Source organism: Leopardus geoffroyi, chromosome C1 (assembly GCF_018350155.1).
Source record: "Leopardus geoffroyi isolate Oge1 chromosome C1, O.geoffroyi_Oge1_pat1.0, whole genome shotgun sequence".
NCBI classification, from domain to species: Eukaryota; Metazoa; Chordata; class Mammalia; order Carnivora; family Felidae; genus Leopardus; species Leopardus geoffroyi.
The window spans coordinates 213,041,111-213,058,846 of record NC_059328.1 but is presented as its reverse complement, the minus strand read 5'-3'; the positions used below and the strand labels follow the sequence as shown (position 1 = coordinate 213,058,846).

The window sequence follows — 17,736 nt, the reverse complement described above, 5'->3', positions numbered from 1 at the left end:
CCCAAATGGGGAAAAGGGAAGTGAAAGTATCTCTCAGTTGCTGGGCAGACAGACTTGTGGCAGCAGGAACAGAGGAGTGACAGTCAGGGCCTGGAGGAGCAGGGCCAGCCCCCCGGGGGGGGGGGGGGCACTTCGGTGTGCAAAGACACAGAAATATCTATGTGTCCATAAGTGTTCCTGTCCTTCTATCTAAGGTTTCTGAGGGTAATAGGGGTGGGGAGAGGGGAGCTGTGTGTTTGCCACCTTCCCCTCGCCAACGAGGCTGTGGGGGGGACAGAGGGAGAGACAGAAACTTAAAATCTCCCTTCCTGCGGGAGAGCCTGGACCCCGACCAGGTAAGGTCCCAGCATGGGAACACAGGGCTGGAGAGAGCACAAATGCTCAGCATCATAAACCCGGGGGAATGTGCTTAGTGTTCCTGGAACTCAGTCAGACATAAGGGAGAAATCAGCAAGGCTGCAGCCAAGGTGATGACGGTGGCTAATATCTCAGGTGCAAAGGTTTAAGGTGCCCCCAACTTCTGAATTGCATCCAGGGAGAAGGAGACACGTGGAAAGAAGTCGCTGGAATGCTGACCGGCACAGGCTTCCCTTGGATGCAGATGGAGATTGGAACCGAGATGATCTGGAAGCAAATGCATGGGCAGGCGAGCCCCGCTGGGAGGGTGACCCTCTGCCTCCGAGTCCTGTCCGTTCACAGATTTCTCATTCGGATTTGAAGTCATCATTCCACAAAGCATGAGACTTAATTACACTTGAAACTGCAGGGGAAAGAGGTTTCTACCCTCTTTCCGTGGATGTTCTGTCTTCCCCGCAGAGGGGTGAACATCAGTCTGGCTGAGATCCCAGGATGCTTCTAAGGACGTCTTTAACCATGAGCAGGGTCTCTGTGTGTACCAGGTGCTGCACGCGTGTGGATCTCGTCCCCTCTCCCTCTCTCACTCATTCTCAGGGGTACAAGGACTAGGAAGTTGAGCTACCGTTGGGCACAACTGTCCTCTGCTTCTTGCCTCCATAGGACATGTGGCCCAGACAAGGCCTGACACAGATGACACGACTCTTCTAGCGTCCCCTGTCTCTGTCCCTGGGCAGCAGGCTGACCCAGGCAACCACTGTGCCGGGTGTTGGCATAAGCGTGCCAGCTTTTCCGTGGCTCTGCTTAGGGTCGCTGAGATGAGCATTTGGAATAGAGGCCACCGAGCAGCTAGCCAGTGGGGTAGGGAGATCCACAGGTGGCCCTCGTGGGGCTGACAGTGACACCTGGGGCTGGTCCTGGCCTGGAAGGAGGGAAGGGGCTGCCCCCGTGGGGCCAGGGGGAGCTGGACACACATCACCTCTGTAAGAGCAGCAGTGGTTCCTGAGGAACCTGGAGGCCTCTGTAAAGAAAGCAAAGTTTCTGTGATCCAGAAAAAGCCAGACCCGCCAGGTTAGGATAGGGACAGGACCAGCTTGAGGCGCAGATTTCACTCCTGAAAATCCTCCTGGACTCATTTGAAGGAAACAAGGAAGCGCCTGGGGCACTTTCTGCAGCTTCAAGGAACACTGACACCAGGGCCACCGTCACTGTTCCGGAAGTAGCCCAACTGCTCGACCTGGAGGCCTGGAAAGCCGGAGAAGCCACACTGAGGAGGAACCACAGGGCAAAGAAGCCACCAAGGGGACGGGCTCAGTAAGTGTCACCAGGAGCAGATTCTGTTCAGACTTTGAAGGTGGGTCCAAGTCTCCAATCTGGGAGACCCCTGTGGGGACCAGAGGTTTGTCGCTGGGAACTCAAGATGGGGAAGAAGGGGTAGAAGGTCAGGAAGAAGGGGCAGCAGCAGGGGCAGTGGCTGCTGGGGCAAGGGGCTCAACACCCTTGGTACCTCTGTGTATGTAGAAATGGAGGGGGAGCCGGTGCCTGGGACCTATGGCCCTACTCCGATGTCCCTGGAAGGGACATCCATCAGCGGGACTCACCCCTGCCCCTCCCTCCTTCCTGGGGTGACTCTGGTGGGAGGGGTGAGTCTGCTCCTTGTTGGGTCTCCCCGGGCTCATCATGCCTGGAGAGGCCAGAGCTCTGTTGGCTTTTCCAAAGTCAAGTGCACAGGGGCAGGAGCTTGGGGGGCTGTGGGAGGTTGGGGGTGTGTATGATTGATTGGAGCAGCCTGAGGCTGAATATGTGTGGATAAGCTCAATTTGGGGGTTTGGTTTTAGGGACCCCTTTTTTGCTACACACTAAGCCACCACCCCCAGGGTAGCTTTTATCAGGATGAAAGCTGGTATTTTGAACCCCGTCTGCTTCGCTTTTGTATCTGTTGGTTTGGAACACAGGTGAGGGAAAGGGACGCACTTTGGAGGGGCCCACTAACACCCTAAATTTGGGTCCAGCATATGGGTATACATCTCTTTCCATGAGTTCTTGTCTACCTGTGCCCGGGATGGGTAGAGAGGCTGGGAGTCCTACCCCCTTGCAATTGCATGGTCACGATACGGTTATCACATGTGGGTTCAGAGGGCATTTGGTGACAGTATTACAGTTTTGAGGGACCAGGGTGGGTGGTGCCCCTTCTCCTTCTAAGCAGAATCTCAGCAACCGGGCAGGCGTTGGTTGACCTGTGGACTCCTGAAGCTGCAAAGTTGGTACAAAGCCAGAGGGATTGCTGGGGGTGGAAATGTGAGGATTTCTATAGGGAAGAGAGTAAATCCTTGGAGGAGGGGCTGGGAAGAGGCATCGGGGCAGGGAAGGAAATGGTTAAAGGGTGAGTGGAGGGAGGGAGAGAATCATTGGGCAATTTGGGAAAATCCATCCGGGCCACTTTCTGGAGGTCTGCACTCCCCTCTCGTGGTCACTCTTGGTATCACAGCCTCCTGAGAATTGGCTTCTGTTGCAGGTTCAGAGAAAACTGAAACCGAAAATCCCTCTGGTAACTATCGAAACCCCTGGAAATTAGTTGTAGCAGCTCCATCATTTCTTTCCAAATAAAGGCTAACTAATTTAAGGATGGGATTCTGAGATCATTTTGATATTTGGCAGTTCAAGGACACACAAACAAGCTTATAGCCTGGACAGAGAGGTCTAGGGCACATCTGCTTACCATTATCTGGAGGTGAAGGGAAGGGAGCCTGCCTTACCAACAGGAGCTCTTGTTAGAGATTGTTGTGGTTGGGGAGACCTTGGGCATTCCCGGGGCACCTGTGCCCAGGGCTGAGAAAGTCCTGCACAAAGGATAAGGTTGTCCTTCTCAGACCGTCAGCTTTAACAGTCCTGGCCCAGGAGAAACCCAAATAGAGTCTAATGAGCTCTCCCCTGGATCAAGTCCTGTGCTTTTTCCCTGCCTGGGGCATGTGCTTCCTCACATGTACAAGTGCTGTGCCCATGAAACGGGCTGGCATCCTGGCGGGTCCAGCACTAGTACACAAGGACCACGTGGCTCCGGCCAAGTCCTAAAGTGGCCCCGGGAACACATCGGCGTGGCCCTGAAGCTCCACCAGCCTCTGCTGGGCATCGTATGTCTCACCTTAGAATGAGGTTTGCGGGTGGGTTGCAAAGCTGCACAGTTTTTCAGGAGCAGGTGGCCGCCAGGGTCTCCTGGTACAATGGTTTATAGGCAAGACCACAATCAGCATAGTCATACCGATTTCTCAAGACAATGACACTGAAGCTGAAAACATACCTCTCACATTGGACTCTGGTCCGTTATCCTGGGGCATAAAGGTTATACGGGGAAAGTTCCCGGGAGATCGGATGCCATTTCTGCAGCTTCTTCCACCATTTGAGAATGGCCAGTGTCAGTCTACAAGGTGACACCCTCCCCTCCATAGAGAAAGGAGACCTCTCTGCCCTTTCATCAATATGGGGGCCCCATAGGCATTCCACCAAAAGCCTATGGGACCCCCTCCCTTGAATAATTCTAGGGAGCAGGGGTGGGGAGGGGACTTCAGCCTCCTAAATGTGGAGCCATGGTGAGTGAGGGGCTCACATATATATCCAGGAGCCTGGATTGTGTCCTCACTGCACAGCGTGCTTGAACAGGTTGGGCCTGGATTTCCTACTTGCCATCAGACAAAGGTACAACGTAGGAAACCAGGGCCCGTCTGTATTTCCTGAACAGACACAAAGTAAAGACATCAGCTCCTCCTGTAGGGCACTTCAGGCCACAGGCAGTGACACAAGATTTTGCAAAAACTCCTAAGAGCAGGCATGTGCAAAGGCATACAGAGTGCATATGCCATGGGCTCTATCACTATTCCCAGGGACCCCGAGGAGAGGTCACAGACACCAGACAAGCCAGGGGCCACGTCATTTGAAAAATTTTTCATGTTTATTTATTTTTGAGAGAGACAGACAGACAGAGCATGAGCAGGGGAGGGGCAGAGAGAAGGGGAGACACAGTATCTGAAGCAGGCTCCAGGCTCTGAGCTGTCAGCACAGGGCCCAATGCGGGGCTCGAACCCACGAACCACAAGACAATGACCTGAACCGAAGTCGGCTACTTAACCGACTGAGCCACCCAGGTGCCCCAGGCCATGTCATTTTATAGCTAAGACTTGTGCTCCTGAGATCTCAAGGCCGGGGTCCTGCCTCTCCCACCACCACCCCCCTCCCCCATCCAGACACAGGCAGCTGTAGATGGGCCGTTGGAGGTGGCGGGATGGAACGTGGTCCTCCCTACCTCCCCAGCAGCTCTGCCAGAATGCGGCGGAAGATGTAAGACAAGTGTCTCAGCTCCCTGAACGCTCCCCACTCTTGTTTCCAGTAAAGATGTAGGTGAGATTACCACGATGGGGATCGAGAATGCATTGTTGGGTATGAACCAGTGTAGACTCTTTCCATCCTCCACACCATGGGTTCCGGGGGCAAACCTGAGTGAAGATTGGTGAGGGAGAAAAGTCCCAGACCTGATGGCATGTAGGAATCAGTGGTTTCAGGTCAGACGAAAACAATCTCAGGCCTATCGGTCCGAGTAGCAGTACCAGCTGAAGGTTTGATGAGTATCTGATTGATATGGTTCCGCACAACCTCCTGTGTCCAGGCTGGGTCTAGATTTACTAAACAGGCCGCTGATTGGCACCTCTCGCTGGGATCAGAATGTGCTCAGCTCGTCTTAGCAGGCCACTCACGTGGCCAGGCTCAGACTGCACACCCTGCCTCCTCTTTGGGCACAGCTCAGACTGGTTTCACTCAGTCCCGGGCATCAACCAGTGGTTTGGGGAGGGTCCAGACACAGAAATTTGGGGTTCCTCTCTGTGACTTTCTCTTTTCCAGCCTTTCCCCCTCACCACCCAGAAAACTTAGTGGCCCTGGGCTTCTTCCCTGGCTTTGCTACCCAGAGGGAAGGTGTGAGCTTTCTACCAAAGTTTTGCCCCCCCCCCCCCCCCTCCATGCAAGACTGGCCTGGCTACTCTCAGGGCCCAGTGCTAATAAACGGTAAACATCTCATATTGGCTGTTTCCTCCTGAGTTTCGAATTCCCTCCAAAGTCGGTCTGCTTTGGCTTACTTTTCAGTTGTTTTTTAGATGTTGTCCAGAGCGTCTAGCAGTTTTCTAGAAGAGGCTGGTTGGTTAGGAGCTCTCGCCCTCGGTCCTAAGCAGTAGACCAGCCCTGCCCACCCCCGGGGCCCAGTCCTGCTTCTGGGGACATCAGTGGTTTCAGTGCCTGCTAAGCCCCCTGCTGACCCTAGGGGACAAGATCCTCTGCTCAGTACATCGAACAGAAAGCACCCCTCTGTCAGGTAAGGCACAGTCAGATCTATGCAATCGTGCACTTCTGTGCCTGCGGGAACACGAATGCTCACCCACTTAGGGCGGGCTTGTTCACTAAACAAAATGACAGAGCAAATGATGTGCCTGGGAGGACAAACATGGATTATTCTAGAATTTCAGTTGGAGTTAATACTTACAAACCTATACAGATAAGGCCTACAACTTGTTGCCCAGAAGCCCAAGACTCTTTTTCCTTTGTTAAAAGAGGAGACAGAGCCATCTGTATCGAGCCTGGTTTTTGTTTCAAGGTCTTACTTTTATGCAGCCCTGTCTTTCCAAGGAATCGGGTCCACAGCCCGCCCTCTGCCTCCCTCCCGCACAAACTCCCCATGCACAAACTAGCGAAGGAAGAGCCCCCGACTGGGTGTGTGTGAGTGAGCGTTTGGCCTGATAGGAAACCCGGCCAGGTAGTTCGGTCCCCGGGCTCTGATCTCGAGCCTTGTGAAGCCTCCCCACCTGGTTTAGGCGGAGAGAGCTGGAGAACGCCCTAGAGCTGATGCCCAGAGGAGCTGCCCTGGGAAGCTCAGGCTGAGAGGTCCTTACCAAGAGCCCCAGGTCCTCCTGTAGCTCCCAGGGACACGGGCACACAGCCCTCCCCCTGGAAGGTCACAGCCGAGCTCCCTAGCATCTCGGCAAACACCCCCAACTGAGTTCAAGTAAACCAGACTGATGGGATGATAGGCTTAGTGCCCTTCGTTGCCCTTGGCTGTCCTGAGGGTGGGGTGGACGCCTTCCCTTCAAGCATGAAGACCAACTCAGCCTTTCTCTGCACAGCACAGGGCAGCGGGAACTCAGTCAACCTGCTCCCTTTGGTTCCGGGACCTCGGCCCTTCTGACTGACCTTGCACTGCCCCATCCACTGTTAGATACCAGGGCCTACCTCAGAGGGTCTGTTGGTCAGGCCTGATTTCCTTGGCCTTCCAGCCTGCTCCCCCACCTTCCTAACAGCACCCAGTTTCCTCTGGGGAGACGACCTCTCCCCTTCGTGTGCGGGAGCAGAGGGACTGCTGTTCAATAGCTGGCCCCCGAGCCAGCCGGGCCAGCCAGGGGCTTTGGGGAGTCAGACTCTTGAGAGAAGTTTGCTAAGGAGTTTAAAAAAAAAAAAAAGACGGAAAACATTCCTTCCATGGTGGCTCCTCGACAAGGCGGCTGAGTTGTTCCTGGTGCACAATTCCTGGGTCTGCTCTGCTACACTGCCCTGGTTCTGGGGCCATTGGTGAGCTCCGCACCCAGCCTTCCCGCCCTTGCGTGAGCCACTGGGCATCTGTTTAAACAGGGTCTTTTCGTCTCACCGAGGTAAAGCCAGTCTCACTGGCAAGGAGCCCCAGCTGACACAAGGACGTTTGTAGGTGATTCACTTACTGTTCTCAGGATCAGGCACTTCCTAGGAGCACAGTAACTATTAACTCATTCATCCTCACGACCCAGCGAGCTAGGTACCAGCTTCTCCATTTCACACAAGGCTCTAGTGCACAGGGGAGGTAGGTCGCGTGCCCAGGGACGCACAGCCGCTCGTGAGGAGTTGGGATTCCACCTCCTATGCTGGCTTCGCGGCCGGTGTTCTCAAACGCTAGGCTCTGGTAGAAGGGCCAACTGCGACTGAGGCTTGATGAAAAATAACAGCTGGGATAGGGATGACACAGAACTGTATTTACCAACATGTAGCAATGCTCATTATATACTACGAAGTGAAATACATTGATTAGAACACATTTTATTGTCAAGATGGTGTAAGCACTGTTACCCTCCCAGCTTGCACTCCGCCCCTCTGCATTACAAAGCCTAGAATAATTTTCATCAAATTGGCAACCATGGGTATTCTTCTTCCCTGGAGAGGCCTACCAAGCATTGTGCTTCTTAGTGGTAGAAGATGGCTTGGAGCTTTGGAGGGGATATCCTGATATGCCCCTGACCGTTGAACCCCTGAGAGCTTACCTGTATGTCATGTCTCTGAATTCTTAGTAGGGTTTCTCTGTCACCATCTGGGACACATGTGACTCGACAAGGCTTTCAGAACACCCAACACTTTTTGCTGTTCAGGTCCAGTTAGCATACTGTCACTGTGATGGTTAATTTTGTGTCCACTTGACTGGACCATGGGGGTCCCTGATTAAACATTATTTCTGGGTACTTTACTGAGGATGTTTCTCGATAAGATCAGCATTAAAAAAAATTTTTTTTAAATGTTTATTTAGTTTTGAGAGAGAGACAGAGTGTGAGTGAGGGAGGGGCAGAGAGCGGGAGACATAGAATCCAAAACAGGCTCCAGGCTCTGAGCGGTCACACAGAACCCGACGCGGGCTCGAACTCCATGAACCGTGTGATCATGACCTGAGCTAAAGTCGGACACTTAACCAGCTGAGCTACCCAGGCACCCCGAGACCAGCATTTTAATCAGTGGACTCAGCAACGTAGATTGCCCTCCCTAGCATGGGTGGACACCATCCATGCTGTTAAGGGCCTGGATAGTGGGAGAAAAGGGGAGAAACGGAAATTCATTCTCTTCCTGCCTGCTTAGTTGAGCTTTCCTCTTGGATTTCTGACTCTCTTGGACTGAGATTTACACTCTCTGCTCCCCTGGTTCTTGGGCCTTCAGACTTGGGCTAGAATGACACCTCATCTTTACTGGGTCTCTGGCTCACAGATGGCATATCGTGGAGATTGTCTGCATCCATAAGTATGTAAGTCAATTCCACATAATAAATCCCTGTATATATAAATGTATGGTTCTGTTTCCAAAACTATTGGTTGTTTCTCTACAGAGCCCTGATTAATACAGTCAACAATATAGCGGATTGATGTACTGTATTGTGGTGTCATGATAGACTAGGTTCCTTCAGACTATATTGTAACAGAGGACAGGAGAATTCACACCGTCCTGGGGCAGGACAGTAAATGTGTACACCTGTCCAGTCCATGGGAACATGAACTGCTTCCGATCCTATTTCCTACTAGATATCTTAAAAGCACATTTTCCATATTAACAGTTGCACAGCACATACCATAGGCCATGCTACTCTGCTCTAAAAGAGCACGTCTAGCACAGCAGCTAGTTGTTTCTAGTAGCCATGAACCAAGTAGCTTCTGCGGAGACCAGCCCAAATATAGTGGTAATGAGGACCCAATAGCTGCCTCCTTTAAATCTTTGCAGGTGGCACTAATCTCTGTCATTCTCCAGCCCAGGAATATGACATTGCTTTTGACTATTTTCACCATAGGGAATTTCAGTTTCAGGGCCTTCCACTGGGCTTTTCTTAAGACAGTGATTATTATTTCACGGGATGCTTTGTAGGTTAAAGAACCGGTTCATCCAACTTCCATGTGTATCCTGATTATACCCTCAGGAAGTGGGGCGGCTTCATGGATTGAGTGGACCCATTGTGACATGGAAATTACCTGACTTCCATACACTTTACTCAACAGGGACCATGATGGTGCTTTATGAGCCTAGAGTAGCATCGAATTCAGATGCTATATTCAACAACCTTTGAAACGCCTATGTATTTTCCTTTATAGGACATATGGTTTCTAGAATAAAAGACCGTTGGTCCTTTTGGTGAAGAACTGAAGAAATCACTATGTGTACATTTGCAAAGTTCTTTTTTTATAAAACCTGCCTTCATTTCCCTCAGCATGTTTGGGGTCCAAGAATTGACTTAGGTCTGGAAACTGGGCAAGGGATCTTGACTTTTCATTGAGTCAGCTGAATTCAGCTCTCTGATCATCTATTTTTAATCTCTAATCTTTTTTGAAGGTATATATGAAGCAATATCCTTGTCGGCTGCCCATTTGTCTTGCCTATAAGAACACCACGTCTTGTAAGCTATCTCCAGAGACATCCACGGACCAGGCCCCACGGCTGTCATTCTAACCTTGCTGTGCATTACAGAAGTTGTGTTGTCGTGCTCTGACAGTTAAATGCTACCCCTGATTTTGTTATCCAATCATTTCCATTGCTGGAATACAGTTCTGTGCAACATTCCCACATCATTCTGACCTACAGAGGACAGCCCCTGCTGAGCATCTCAAGGATGCTGTTGCCCCCTTAGCAGTGTGTTCTTTATCACCTTGGTAAGTCAGTGTCTCTGAGGCCTCCTGAGGAACAGTTACCTGTAGGTGGTTTTTCCAGCTGGAGAGAATAAAGCCATGCCAATTTCATTAGGCTTTTGAATTTCCCTTTTCCATAATCTGCCCTACCAAGCCCGGTATCTCTACTTCTGTTTCATCCAGCGTGTACCCTGGCTTATAGCAAGCCTCTGCGAGCCACCCAGGAGCATATTAGAATCATCACCTCTGGCCCTTGCCAGGCTAATTAAGTTCTGTGGCACGGGAGAGCATGACTGCATCAACAATTCTCCTCTTTCCAGTTTCCTATTCCCTTTCTTCATTCAGGACCCACTCCCACACACAATCCCCTGGCACCTGCTGGTATATGTTGGTCCAGTCCTCCAGCTGCACTGGAGTAGAACCCTCTCTTCATCTCGTAGGCCCACTCAGCATACTCCCAGTTAGGTCATGCTGAGGCTACTCTGCATAGCCTTCATTCAGGCAAGAGGTGGGCTGGTAAGGGTCTGTCTCCAAAGCAGGGGCAGGAGTTCTCTTCTGCAGGCCCTGCGGGCTCAGAAGGATCTGGAGTTCAGAGCTCTCCTGTACATCTATCTAGAGAGTTTCGGGGCTTCACTCCTTCTTTATTGGTGCCCTAACTTTGGCATAAGAGGCCACCCTGAGCTTAGAATTCAGGCTTCTCTGAAATTCTGCCCTTCTGAAAACCAGGGCCAGGCCTTCCTTAATGTCTACTTTCCAGCTGCAGGGATGGGGGTGATTTTGGTTTAGGTGATTAATAGCTTTAAGCCTGTCTTTCACTCTTGTCAACATATTAGTGGCACTTACCAACAGCCTTCAAAACCCCACACTTGTTTCTGTTACTATCTCTCCTTCTGTAAATGTCAGATAATTGTTCCAGCGAATATGCCTCTCCCCCTATAGCCCATCCAGTTTCCTACAGGTGAAAGTTTTGGCGATGGCACGGTTGTAACACCTCAGGCACTGTCATCATTCCACTTGTCACCATCTGACTAGACAGTGACCTAACATCAGAACCCCATCCTCAAGGCCTGCTTGCTAGGACGAATACCTTAAGTTGGGTTCCTTGGGAGCAGAGCCCGAGATAAAGTCTCTTGAGTAAGTGATTTATTATAAGAATTTTCTCAGAAGAAGAGGGGTGAGGGAAGCAGGATAGCATGGTAGGAAAAGCCAAGCATGGATTGGTACCATCTGGAGACTAGCTCCAGCCTGATCTCGTGGGAAGTGAAGGGATACGGATCACTACAGGTTGGTTCCACCTTGGGGCTGGAAGCCGGCCCCCATGCCCAAGAGGTGTAATCTCCAGGTGAAGTTGGCATTGGCAGAGGGTGGTACTTTGGGGAAGAGTGTCATCAGCAGCCAACCCTCACAGCAACTGGGACATGAAAGTTCTGCCCAAAAAGGAGATTTTCCAGGGTGTCAACAGCCTCCACTACACCAGTGAACTCCTCTCATTTGCTTCCTCAATAGAAAACACTTCCTTGAATTTCTTCTCGAACTCTGCCTCCAGTCTAAGTCCCATTAGGCCAAAGTCATTGTACTGAAAAATAAATCATAAAGACAAAAATAGCAATACTCATTATCAGTGTTATTAGACACCTTGCAATCAAAAACGTTTAGGACCTTGTTTTAAACGCCTAAGTTACATTAACCAGGTGAAGCTTAAAAATTCAAGCAGCCAAGAACAACTTGTTTCCTATGTGCATGATTATTTCTGATTAAATAGACAGAAGTGAGAAATCACTGCCATACTTGGGACTCTGACGTATGTGGTTTGGGTTGTTTATTTCAGTGAGACTTAGGAAAGCCATCTATGTCCTTTGAAACCATCAAAGAGCACAGTCTAAGTACAATGAGCCATCCTGCTTCCCTGAAACTTCTAGTCCTCTCTGGTAACCCCTGTAAACTACACGCTCCATTCACATGCAAGAAGTCTAGAATTGGGGTTTCTAAGAGGTTGAATTGATCTGGGGAGAGATAAGAAGGGTGATATAACTTTAAGATGCCTTTCTCTCCTCCTTGGATTTGGAGCAGGTGGGACTCCACTGCTCTCTATGGGCAGCTGTCACCTTTGAGGAGGGGAATGAGCTCTCAGGGGCCTGGGGTTCTGGTTGCAGAAATACCTTCTGACTCACTACTACTCTGCCGTGGTGAGCTTAAGTCCTGAAATGGAAAAGTCACTCATGTCCAGAGCCCTTTCTTGTGCAGGGAAATGTAAAATTTTCCAGGCACCAGAAAATGAGGGCAGAGTGAGTCAGTGGAAAGAAAATGAAATGGAGGCAGAGAGAGCGCCTCTTACCTTGTAAGATGCCCTGTGGTTCCGAAAGATGAGGCGCATGTCCTGCACAAACTCCTCTACTCTAGGGTAGCCTTGTTTATTTAGCTTCTTCTTGATTTTGTCCAACCACATGGGTTCCTTTAGGTTTTGAGACACCTCTTTAATCTGGTGGGGGAAAAAATATCAATGGGAGAGTTATTGGCATTGTTCAGTGTCTGTCTCCAGTGGATTTCCTGAACTCCAGCAGAGATGCAAGACAAAGAAAATGGTGGCTCATGCTCTCCCTCTCATGGGATTCAGATCACAGATCCCCCCTGTGTGAAAGTCACTGAACGTCACAGTGGCCTGTAATCATAGTTGGTTGCTGTTACTTACATAATAATAGTATGGAATCTTCGAAAAAAAGGAGCTCTCTGAATGGCAATAGACCTTCAAGAGGAGGAACTCACATTTCTGCAAAAGAAGGCGGCTGTGAATTCACAGCAGTTTGGAGACATTGAGCCCATTCACATGCCCAGGCAGAGGCATGACTTAACACTGTCTTCCGGAACTTTCCCCAAACACGTTTGGCTTTCAGAAACAGACATGTAATAGGTGAGTTATGTATTCTGCAATCCAGTTCTGGTATGATTTCAGCATGATCAAGACATGGCTTGGAAGAGAAGGCTCCCTCAGGCGCCCTTCCCCTCCCTCTAGACCTGTTGGACTTCTCGGTGTCAGGGAGAAGGAGAAGCCTTGGGCTTTGCACCCAGCTCACCAACTGCTCCTCTGGCTGCATCTGCCTCTCCAGGACCTCAGATTCCCCGTGACACTGCTGCCTTTCCAAAAACTCCATCCTGCAGAAGGTGCAACTCCACGGGTTCCTGAGAGGTCAGGCAAAAGTAAGCAAGGGCAAGGCCCCTGGAAACAGCCGCTGTGCCTACGGCTGCCATTGTCTTCCTTTTAGACATGGTTGATGGACACAGCTGGGAGATGAAGGGAATCCCTCTCCGAGCCTCCAGGACCCCCACGTGGAGCCTGAGCCCATGAGGATGGCAAAAGGGTGCCCATGACCCTTCTCCCATTGAGGGTGGCAATAGGGGGCTCTGTGCATGGAGGGTGGGGTTAGGGTGAGTGGTGGGCCCTCCTTTCCCTATCTGAGCTGCTGGGAGCCCTGCCTGCTTCGTCTGAGTGTCAAAACTGAGCCTTAAGCCCTGGGGCCCAGGCTTCTATCAGCCTGTGGAGCCCATGGTAAAATGCACAAACCAGGCCATGTTTCCTGCCTTTCTGAAAAAGTGCAGAACACAAACAGCTGGTGTTCCCACCTCTATGAACAGGGCTCAGGGCTAGAAAATCTTCTCAAAGGGACAGTAACACTAGGTAGGCAAGGGACCCAGCCACCAGCCTCAGCATCCCAGAGGGCAGCAAAGAACAGTATTCCCTCCTGCTGCCAGAGTCTTTAAACAGCTGGATCATGCTGCTGGATGCCATACCTATGGCCCTGCTCCTTCTCTCTGCAGGGGGATTTCCTCCTATGGCAGGAGGAGGGGTTCCTAATCCAAGTGGGGGGACTTCATCTCACAAACCTCTCAGTTTCCACTGGTGGGATGTGACAGTCCTCATGAAAAGATCTTGAACAGGTGTCACAACAGAACAGCTTTCCTCCATCCCGGCACAGCTCACACACATCGGAGTTTCCCGGCTAGAAGGAGAATCAATGTCGGCATCCCTAGTGAAACCCCGGCAGGCCACCGCTATGGGAATCTAGAACTCACTGCCTTTGTGTGAACCTGCATGAACATATCTATGCTTCTCCCTGAGGTGTGAAGGAGTGGCATGGAGTGTAGACTTCAGAAGAAATCATGGTCTGCAGTGATGCCCAGGAGGAGGGGCCTGTGTATCAGACCAGAAAAAATTCTCCCTATAAAACCAGAGATTCTAACACAGGAAGACTAGTAGCAAAACAAGATGATTTTATAGGAATTGGAATAATATTGTTACCTTGCTGATAAAACAACTTCCTGAAATAAAGTATTAAATGCATTTGCCTATACTGCAATGAAGAAATAGAATCATGGAAGGGCAAAATATTGAGAATGTAATAAGATGGAGTAAGCTCCTTAGTGTGGAAAGTGACAAAAGATGAAAAGACACTCATTAACCATTATTGAGTCTTGTTTTTGGCTCATATTGGGTAAACGGGGTTCTACCTATTTCTTTTGTTTTTTAAAATGACCCTATATGAGGAAGTGCTAGTCCCAATGAATGTCTAACCAAAAACTCCCATTCTGTGTCCCAGGGAATCCTCCAAGACACCTCCATCTGGGGTTGAGCCTGCTCTGGCATGGAGACATGGGGCCATTTTACTTCTCATCAGTGCAGACACTCATAGATTACCATTATCAACCTCGAGGAAGCAATGACCCTCTTTCCAGAAGAACAAGGAAATAACAAATACAACAATGCTTAAGAATCTCCCATACATATACTTTTTAACAGATACAGCTCTTTGTTTCTTAGTCCAGCTGCACATTAAAATCATCTGAGCATTAAAATACTAATGTCCTGGTCCCAACGCCAGAGATACTGCGTGGGCATAGCCATTGATAGCCTTTAATCATAAAACAGGTGATTTTGTGTATCAGAATCATTTGGGACTTTCAAACAATCCTAATGCCCAAGACGTAGCCCAGACTTATTAAGTCAGAATTTCCTACAGAGTGGAATCCAGGTAATATTATTTTTCAAAGGTCCTCAGGTGACTCAGTATGCAGCCCAAGGTGAGATTTAGCCTGAGCAAAGTCTGGTTATTGGGCATAGGGATATCATAAGTCAATGTTGAGTTGGCCCACAATATCTACCCCTGGAAAGATTATGAACAGGGGTGAGGGTCTCCAACCATCCCAAACAAGCCACCCAAACGCTGGACTCGAGAGCTGTTTTGATGATTGAAGACCCCCTCTGTTGGCCCAGGGTCAAAATCAGTGTGGATAAGATCTAAATCTTGTTAGGGGATTGCTTTGGAGGTAAAGTACATACAGAACTATTTGACTATCCCTCCTCTGTTGGATGGTCTGTGTCAGTATTACGGCTTATGGAAACCCTCTGTGAGTGCTGCCCCCAGAGTCGTGCAAAGGTGACTCTGCCTCAAATGTCTATTTCATTGCAATGAAAGGAATCAAAGCATGATTTAGCATAGAGAGGGTAGTCACCCACAATCCTGATAGACATTATAGCTGGCAACCCTGTGGGACCACACTGTGATTGGCTGCATGGTGATGGTTTCAGTCCTAACCAGTTCAGCACCCTGGTGGCCCCCTTGAGACTGGATACATGGCCTCCATAAAGGGCCCACCTGCCTTGCATGCATTTCTCTGCAGGACTCACAACAAAGGTCTACCCCCTGGACTCACCAGCTTGGCCCAGCCTGTTCCTTCTGGCTGATCTCAGCTCTGCTGCACCTTGGAGTGGCTGTTTGGGATTTTCCATCTCCTTCACTATTGCCTTCTTTAAAATGCTGCTATTTTTTCAAATTTGCTCTTTACCCCTAATCTGCAGGTCAGCTCTGGCTCTTTCCACTTCAGCCCAGGTTCTAGAGGCCCCAGGGGACTAGAGCTCTGTTCTCTGAGCTCCCATACTCACTTTCAAAGGGAAATTAGGAAACAGGAAGGTTTTACTAAACAAACAGGAAAAGATGTTTTCATGCAGAGACACCAAGTCCAGAATCATCTCCCTGGTGTGGGTGATACACCTTCTGTTCTCTGCTCATCACACAGCGACATGCCCCAACTGAGTGTGAGCACGCTTTAGTCAAATGCAGTAATGGCACAGATAGTGCACGGAGGGACAAGGCCTGGATTATTCTGGGGTTAGAGGCATAGTACTTACATAAGGGTTAACTAAGGTATTGTTGCGAGACTTTGGTATTATCTGTTGAAAAGAAAGAAAGATTGAATGACAATATTGAATGTAAGGATTGTATCCATCCCTTATTTAACAGCCATTTGTTGAGGAATTAAGCCACAGTCTACCCATTATTTCATACCTGGTTTTATGGACCTAGATATCTACTTGGAGAATAAAAAGTACCAAAATACCACTGTTGGGCCCAACGCAAGTTCAATTTCCTGGACTTCCTACCCAAGGTAGGCCTTTGTGAAGTCATGCAGGGAGTCTGGTCCTGGTTCCCACAGATGGAGTTGGAGAGACTCCACTGGTTCTCCTAACTTGAGGATATCTCAGGCATTTTTCTCTACCTTAGAAAGTATCATCCCACTGGGAGGAGGTGTAATGAGAGAATCAGGCCGATAACTCATCACAAACAGCCCCCAGTGACCACAGGACCTAGAGTCCTGGAATCCATGGGAACATCCCAGAGAATCCCACTGCCTTTCATAGTCCTCCTAGAGCACAGCCCTAAAGACAAAATGTGCCCAAGGTCCCCAGTGCTGCAGCTTTTCTTCCAGAAGGTCACCCTCCTCTCTCCTCCTAAAAAGATGTCAGCTGGATGACTTTTCAGAGGTAATTGACTATCACTCACTAGACTTACAATTCTTTTGCATATTCAGTAGAATGACCTGGCTTTCTTCCCTCTGGAATTCAGCTTTTATCTCCACCCAGGACAGAGTAGTCATAGACAAATGATCCATGGGACAATGACCTGAGAAGTGGCCATGTCATTGCCCCTTTCTCTGTGTAACCTAAAATTTCCGTCCCCCTCCCCCTTGGTTAATCTTCCATGTTAGAATTTGAGGTTGAAACAATCCTCAAGGTCAGGAATATTATTTCAATCATCTCTAATGGCCATTGGGCATTTAGTATGGGTTTGATGATTATATGTTGAATGACTAAATAAATTGAATATTGCTTAAGAAAAGAGATTACTATCTCTTAAGAGATTGCTATCTCTTAAGAAATATTAGAATATGATATACTGGAGAAATATATTATTTTACAACACAGCAGCTGTCACCAAAGGGTATTAGTGACCCTTGTCAAGAGCCAATAAGCTATCACATGGTTTCAAGAGTAATACTTAAGTTTCCAGAAGCCAAGGGGCTCTATCGGCAAAAGTGGTTCTGAGACTCACAGAGGACTCATGGGAGTAATATTGGATCCTGAGATTTGCCACTTTGGGGAGTTCATGGGGAGACAACATATACAGGCTTGTTGCTAAATAGTGCTGCACCCATGCATAAGGGTAGAACCTGTTGATAAGAAGTTGCAAGCTCACAGGGGTAATCTAATTGAGTAACTATTTTGTGTTATTTTTTAAATTTTATTTTTATTTTACTTTTTAAGTAAGCACTATGACCAACATGGGGCTTGAACTCACAATCCTGAGATCAAGAGTTGCATGCTCTACCAACTGAGCCAGCCAGACACCCCTAACTAAGTCTTCACACCTGGGGAATGATATAGATGCTGGTCTTTAAAATACCAAAGATATCAAATAATAGTTTCCCTTTAGGAAATCCAGGGGATTAAATATCCCAAGGACCGAAAGTTCAAACAATCCAGAACATCAGATAATCACGTCCCCAGTGGAAGATGGAGACCCATTGCCCAGCTATGCTTGACCTACCTTAGAAGTCTGTGAAAGTCCCAGATGGCCACTCCTACCTGAAGTATGTAAGAATAACATGTCTCACCTCC

At 49.2% G+C, this 17,736-nt stretch overlaps 1 protein-coding gene and 1 long non-coding RNA gene across 25 annotated transcripts in view; one reads left to right on the top strand and one right to left on the bottom strand.

Annotated features, from left to right (window-relative positions):
• The first annotated feature begins 8 nt into the window (after nt 1–8).
• LOC123599600 lies at nt 9–11,588 on the top strand. The gene is made up of 3 exons (XR_006713217.1): nt 9–335; nt 536–1,708; nt 9,496–11,588. It is a non-coding gene; the product is annotated as an uncharacterized LOC123599600 (long non-coding RNA).
• The window catches only part of LOC123599598 (nuclear body protein SP140-like), a 65,835-nt gene continuing 59,008 nt past the window's right edge, over nt 10,910–17,736 (bottom strand). For 20 of the 24 annotated variants that reach the window (XM_045481651.1, XM_045481665.1, XM_045481666.1 and 17 more), the window contains 6 exons: nt 15,970–16,011; nt 13,668–13,783; nt 12,860–12,965; nt 12,478–12,555; nt 12,124–12,267; nt 10,910–11,364 (listed from right to left, as the gene is read on the bottom strand). In XM_045481651.1, the coding sequence (XP_045337607.1) occupies nt 11,257–11,364; nt 12,124–12,267; nt 12,478–12,555; nt 12,860–12,965; nt 13,668–13,783; nt 15,970–16,011 (594 nt within the window). In that variant the 3' untranslated portion in view covers nt 10,910–11,256. Of the gene's footprint in view, nt 11,365–12,123; nt 12,268–12,477; nt 12,673–12,859; nt 12,966–13,667; nt 13,784–15,969; nt 16,012–17,736 lie in introns of those variants that run through there. The other 4 variants (XM_045481661.1, XR_006713216.1, XR_006713215.1 and 1 more) reach the window with 4 other exon arrangements.